The sequence below is a fragment of the Crassostrea angulata genome, chromosome 8 (assembly GCF_025612915.1).
Source record: "Crassostrea angulata isolate pt1a10 chromosome 8, ASM2561291v2, whole genome shotgun sequence".
Lineage (NCBI taxonomy): Eukaryota > Metazoa > Mollusca > Bivalvia > Ostreida > Ostreidae > Magallana > Magallana angulata.
This window is the reverse complement of record NC_069118.1, coordinates 56398615-56406068: the sequence shown is the minus strand read 5'-3', so window position 1 is coordinate 56406068 and position 7454 is coordinate 56398615. Positions and strand designations below refer to the sequence as shown.

General features: G+C 34.2%; 1 protein-coding gene across 2 annotated transcripts; it reads right to left on the bottom strand.

Moving 5' to 3' along the window:
* Positions 1-466: 466 nt before the first annotated feature.
* LOC128158468 (tripartite motif-containing protein 3-like) lies at positions 467-6765 on the bottom strand. 2 transcript variants are annotated; one of them, XM_052821325.1, is made up of 2 exons: positions 6626-6765; positions 467-2791 (listed from the first exon to the last, which is right to left on the bottom strand). In XM_052821325.1, exon 2 carries the CDS (start codon positions 2766-2768, stop codon positions 1116-1118), a length of 1653 nt encoding a protein of 550 aa, XP_052677285.1. In that variant the 5' UTR covers positions 2769-2791; positions 6626-6765; the 3' UTR covers positions 467-1115. The 2 variants fall into 2 exon arrangements, with proteins under 2 accessions (XP_052677285.1, XP_052677287.1); XM_052821327.1 differs by having other exon boundaries at positions 6634-6692.
* Between the last annotated feature and the right edge of the window lie 689 nt (positions 6766-7454).

Sequence of the window (7454 nt, the reverse complement as noted above, 5' to 3'; positions counted from 1 at the left end):
TCAGCATGTTTAATCCTAATGTTTACCAACATCGTCGGAATCGATGACTGTCAATCAATACTCAAGAGACGTCGATTGGACAAGACTCTTGTTGACATAATCTACTGACCAATTGACCTTTTGAACTGGACATGCTATAACAATAGTCAGCCTGTACACAAGGATTGACGACATCATCTACCCACCTATAATACCTACAATCTAAGTAGATTGCACACTTCCTAAAGGGAACATAATCATTGATAAAGAAAACGGGGCATTACATCTCCGATGTTGCGGTGCAACAAACAACACCGTTTCAATTTCTGAGGAGAATTTAAAAATGTTTCAGTCTTAACAATTTTTACCAGATCACGCAAATATTCAGACATTTTGCTCTATTCCTTTGAATCTGAAAGTACATTTTAATGCTGTAATATTTAAAATGATGGGGTCAAAGAAAATTTAATAAAAACCAAATAACAAAGTTGTTTACAAATCATTTATTAGACATGATAACACATTATTTAAAGTATACAATGTACAACTGCAGGGTTTATTACTAGAGTGTAAGAAACAAAAGTTACTCAATCTTCAGTGACAAAAATCTTAACGGAACAAAGATCAAATAAACACCATTCTAATGTTCAACAAATGTGGTACCTTCAGTTTTTCTGAGAAAAGAAAATGTATGATTTATATTTCTATTCTTATTAAAAAGATTGAAATTAACTCATAACTTAATATAAACATGATAAAGGAAAGCTAAAAAAGATTTTTACAGATATTTATCAACATTAAAATGTTTTGATTTCTTTGACAAATACCAAACAAGGTTTCTCTGATTGTATTCTTATAATGTACACAGTTTGTTTAGACATTAAATGTATAAACATTTAATTCATTGACAATACAATCACTACACTAAAACAGTTTGTTATTGTGATGTATAAACATATAATTGATAAACAAACACAATGATATTGTTGACATGAACTAAATGGACGTATATTTTATATGCATGACTCTATTATATAATACAATTAATTATCTTTATGATAATACATGTTATATATATACAGACAGTCAGTTTGTCAACATGTAATACAAACAATGTTACACTGCTGTGTAATGTTCTACACATATTGTATTATCTTCACTTTACCTGATAACTCAGCCACAAAGAGGTTGTCTCTGGTGTCCACACATAAACCGTATGGATCACGTAAATGACAGTTGTCAATGTAGCGGAGGAACTGTCCGTCCTGATCCAGGATGTGGATACGGTGCTTGTCACTGTCTGCTGTCAGGATGCGACCCTGGCTGTCTGTTGTGATGCCGTGTGGACTAAATGATCCCCAGGTAGTAGAGGGAGGACCAGTGTAGGTAAACCGGAGTTTCCCGGCCTGATTGACCACCACTACTGCACGGGCGTCTGACACACAGATATCTAGGTTCCTGTTCTCACTGATGTATTTAGCTTTATATAATCCACCAGATGAATAGAGACGTCGTCCTTTGTCGTCATACTGAATACTTTGTTTCTCTGTGGAGCCAGAGTAACACACAACTTTTGTTTGTTTATCATCATCACTGACCATGACAACCAGGAGGTCACCAGAGGAGGTACTACAGACACCGTGAGGTACCCACCCCCGTAGTCTGATCACTGTCTGTATCTGTGTATTCTTCACTATGTTCACAGTTCTATCATCGTCATCAGTATAAACTAGATGCCCACTCCTTGTCACTGCTATGTCATATGGACGGTTCCCTGACTTGGTTTGGACTGACTTCACTAGTTCCCCACGGAGGTTGTACAGTCTCATGATTTTGTCATAACCACACGTCCACATCTCCTCATCACTCAGACAGGACACACTGTATAATTCTTCATACTCGGTGTCTATCTGTGTGATGATCCGTGGTACATCAATGAGCGGTCTGTCCGCGGGAGAGGACTCAGCACCGGGAGATTCCATGGTGTAGCCATGTTCTTCTGTTTTGATAGATGACGCTGACAGAGAACCAAACTGTTGATAAAGCTGTTCTTTGTTAATCTTCTGAGGGGTAAAACTTGGTAAGGACACTGTGAGTTTAGGAGGCAATCTTCTGAATTCATCATTCCTGGATTTGTAGGCAGAGACACGGCTGACATCACTGGAGTCCAGTAACGTCTTCAGTTCAGTAATGGTCTGTGTGATTTCAGAAATGGTGTGTTTAATTTCATCTTCCTGTTTGTCTAAGACAGCCAGGTGTTTGGTGTCCGTTTCCTCCACGTTAGATTTCATGTTTCTGATAATGGTGTTTATTTCTCTGTGCAAGTCTTCTCCATGTTTGTCGATTTCTGTTGTTAATTTCTGGGAGTTTTCATTCAGAGCAGATTTTTGGACTTGGTTAATGGAAGCAATCTCTTTGTATTTAGGATAAATGGATTTCTCTAATTCTTGTAAATCTTTTTGAATTAATTCTTTCTTGCTGTCAATGTTTTTAGATATTTCAATATATTTATGGCCACTGTGTTCTTCAGAGGAAAGACATGTTGCACAAATAGGAATGTCACATTGTTTACAGTAAAGTTCACATAGTTTTGTGGAATGTTTTGGGCATTTAGGAGTAGATCCTCTCTTTTCAAATGGCAGTACTTTGTGTTCTTTGGATTGATCAGAGAGATGTTCCCCCACACAGGCTTTACACAGATGTATGTGACAAATGTCACAGTACATAGGGGGGCCCGGGGTCTTACAGAGACGACACCGTAACACATCCTGGGCCCAGCGCTTGTCCATGGTCAGATACTTTTACTCATGTTCTGAAAAAATAAAAAGACTTTTTTAGTTTTTTGTCCATTTGACTATTTCTTATAAAACTGGTATTTTTTAAAGAAAAATATTGTTCTTGTTGCAAACAGGACACTTTAGAGCTGAAATGACAGGGAGACATTTAAATTCTTTAAAAACAAAAATTTCTCATAGATATAACTTGTTTAAAGAGTGTGACTGACTATTTAAGACATTATATCCCAAACAGGCTATGGTGACCAATTTGGGTGATTGGTCCAACCTGTTAAACCAGGTCCGCAGGACATGTAGGACAATATCATTTACTATACAAATGTCGGCAAGCACCGCTTGCTTTAACTCCAAACACACGGAGTAGTAACTAAATGGCTGCTATTGGTAAAAATAATGCAGTTATTGTCTCTATTCGAAAATTATACGGCTACTAGCTGAAAAAAATGGCCAATATAGTAAGTACTTTTCTTCGCACATTGAACGAAATGCCCTTATATTGAAATATTTAAGCTTAGTATAGTAGTTGACAACCCTTACGGAACAAAACACAAATTTTGACACTTAAATATCAGTCTATTTTTCTATAAAATAAAGAATTTCCATTAAACTAAGCAATTAAATGTCATCGATTTGGACACTTGTCCAAGCAAACAAGATATCTGTGAGCCAATGCTCACTAGTGATACCCCCGCTCTGATGTGAATATGCAAAATAAGCAAGGTCGACATTTAACAGAAAGCTGGCATCCGATTGGTACAGAAATATATCCCACAATATGGCATGTCTAAACAAATAGTGTGTTAAAATTTCAAGCATCTGCGATAAATAGCTGCTGAGAAATCTTTGAGGAAAATTTGTTTAAAAATTTTGGCTAAAATAAAACAAAGTACTCATTTAACAAAAAGATGATGTCCGATTGATACAAAAATATATCCCACAATATGGCATGCCTAAACAAATAGTGTGTTAAAATCTCAAGCATCTGCGATAAATAGCTGCTGAAATATCTTTGAGGAAAATTTGTTTAAAAATTTTGGCTAAAATAAACAAAGTACTCATTTAACAGAAAGATGACGTCCGATTGGTACAAAAATATATCCCACGATATGGCATGCCTTAACAAACACTGTGTTAAAATTTCAAGCATCTGCGATAAATAGTTGCTGAGATAAATGCAACAGAAATTTTTGTTACGGACGGACAGACAGACAGACACACAAGGGTAAAACAGTATACCCCCTCTCCTTCGGAGCGGGGGTATAACTAGTCTATCATGTCTATTGAACTTGATTGCACCATATTTAAAGATAACTCTAAGAAATTGAAGCCACAGATTACTTGATATTAGTACTCTACTTAGTTTGCTGTTCAGAATTTCCCATTTTAATCATTTATTAAAGAACTGTAAAGATTTTACTTCAAAGAACTATTAGACAACAGCACCGGTTTCTATTGGAAATATAAAGTTCCTAACTTTAATGAAGTTACTTCCCCGTTATGCATAGAATTAAACAATTATGTTCAGTGTTTCTATATTCTGTTGAATATATGATCAATAGATTTCTATACTATTAAAACTTACATGAACCATGCCAATTGTAAGTATACATTTACTGTCATTGTCAATGAATACCTTGGTCAATATTTTTATCGTTTAGTAAATTTCAATTTTTATGAAAATTAAATAGTTTGGAACGAAGTAGCTTTATTAAATTTGATAGGTTCATTCGGTGTAACGGATTTCACATATATATATATATATATATATATATATATATATATATATATATATATATATATATATATAATCTTTGTTGTCGGGTCAAGATTTTAATTTTCTTCCAATTAAAGCTATTTATGTTCGAATAAAATAAAAAAAATAGTATTTTCGAAGTGCTGTTTAGTTACCATGGTAGCACTATTAAACTATTTCAATAATTTTAAAATTCACAATATTTTTTATGCCAATCTTTAATTGTTTGCTTCTGTTACAATGCCAACCGGTCCCCATAACAACCGTTTAAAGTGGTCTTGCATCTCAATTCACCAAAGGGTATCAAAATACGAAATAAGAAGAAAATTGATGACTATGCATGGCCAACAAATTTTGATATTTACAGTGAATGGTCTAAAAACATGAAGAATCGAGCGAAATTTTAAGACAAGTGAAAAGTTGTCAATGTGAAAGCAAACTGGGTTTTCATTTATGTGAACTGTATCCATAATCCATGTCAACCCGTATCAAGTGAAATGGAGTACCCTATATGCAATATTTTGCCCAAAAATGACTAAGTTCAAAAGCTATTTTTTTTTTCAAAAATTATCGGAAATCAAAATCCTAGCAATATGCACACCTCTGATATATGTACAATTGATCTGCAAAAAAAACCAACTTCCTATCTTGAAAACTGTAGGATGAGTTATTCGTACAATGACCAATTTGGCAGCTGCCCGCCCGCCATTTTCACAAAAAGACAGTTATTAAATCTAGAAAGTCCACAATCATGACTTCTCAGCTATTTTTGTAATCAAGGCAAGCATGATCTGAATGAAAGGAAGAGCGAGAATTTTCAATGTTTTAAACAAACTTAAATTTACACTATCTGAGGATGCTTCCACACAAGTAACAGCTTTTCTGGCCAATTGGTTTTTAAGATTTTTCTTTATACATTTATAAAATCTGGTAGCCCTGCAGGCAACTATGGTGTTTAAGTAAGTTTCTGCCCTTGGTATTCCTGTGTAAAATTTCAACCCTCCTGTAGTGGCGCAACAATACCCCAGGAATCATGATTTAAACACTTGAATCTACAATCCCTGAGTTCTTTCACACAAGCTACAGATTCTCAGACAGATTGGTTTTTGAGAATTAGATTTTTCTCTATAGATTCCCATGTAAAAATTTGAACCCCCATTGTTGCCCCACCCTATTTTCAGGTTTATGAGGAAAAAAAACCCAAAAACAACAGCAAATTTTCAATATTTCAAAATCACACCCCCTTTTAAAAGGGTGTACATGTGGCCCAATTTAAATCCCCTTCACCCAATAATGCTTTGTGCCAAGTTTGGATGAAATTGACCTAACAGTTTTGGAGGAGATGAACATGTGAAAAGTTTACAACAATGACAGACAACGGCCAAATTTTATCAGAAAAAACTAAATTGACAATTACTGGCAAACAACCAAATCTTGCCATGGACCATTTCTCGCAAGTGCAAGTTATGTCATTTTATCACAACATAAAATCATATACGACATATGAAGTAACAATGCACTGGTGAGAAATGGTACTCAGCAAGAATTGGGGGCACGACAGTACAGATAAAACACTAGGTTTATATTATCAACTTAATCAGAAAATAGTTATACCTACAGTTAACAAATACAAATACAAATACAAATATTTTATTGGCACAGACACAATTACAATAATTGGCAAAGGCCCAATGAATATATAAGAACATCATTGTATGTTTACAATAGTTGCATGTACAGTATATATATTTTTACTGATCTATATAGATCAGTTTAACATTTCCTTAGACTAATTGACATCTGTGTTCAAAGCAGTCATTAATGAATTTAACAGTAATATTTAAAATAGTATGTATTTCACTATTTAAACATACATGTAAAATGTATCTTTCTTTGTCCAAGTTATTGGCAATATTTATTTTACTTATCTTATAAAAATTACTAAAATAATTGTTCCTTAGATGAGAATAGGCTTTACATTGAAAAAGAAAATGAGTTTCATCTTCAATTGCACCAGTTTTACAAGCATTACAATATCTTTCATTCCTAATTGTGGCATTATATCTACCACTTTCTATTGCAATTACAAATTACAAACCTTTTTACCTCCAACTCAAAATGGCGACAATGCGCTTGGTGTTTTCTCTTCCTGGTTAGGTTTCCTGTATAAAATCACGTGATTGAGTAGTTTCAATACAACACAAAACCAAACATTCCGGGCAACGCTAAGAACTGTGCTAGTTTTAATGTCTGACAAGTTGAATTATCAATAGCAGTCACATTAATCTTATTAAAGCTGCTTGGTCCGATTTTTTTGTAATTACAGAATCAAATTTTTTTTCCATACAAATCATTTATCTTAGGAAGTTATGGACTTTCTCCTATTTACACCAGCAGAATCAGTCTCCTTTCAAAGTTAGAAATATTTAAAGTAAATAAAAATAATTTCTCTTTGGGCAAACGAAAAAACAAACCAAAATGCATCACGGGAATGTTTAGAAAAGGAAACCACGTGGTTTCGTCCCCCGAATGATTGGGGTTATTCAACCCGCATGCTATGCATCGATTGTAAAGAAAGCAGACTTTGGAAATATTAGTGAACAAAACGTACACATGTTTATTTGTAATTTGTCTGATCATTTCGACCTTTATTTAAAGCGATGTCAAAGTCGTAATACAACTATACCCTTCTCGTCGTCAGGGGTGAAACTTAACATGAGGCGAAATAACGCGGTACCATTTAATGTCGTTTGTTTTGTTAGCAAATTTTGTACGTATTTTTCTTCATTGAAATTTGACATAATTGACGGGTAAAACTACTGCAATGTCTATTATTATACATATACTAAGCATAGCCATCGTTTAAAAGCGTGCATAAAATTTGACATAAAATCGGACCAAGCAGCTTTAAATTATCTTATCAGATT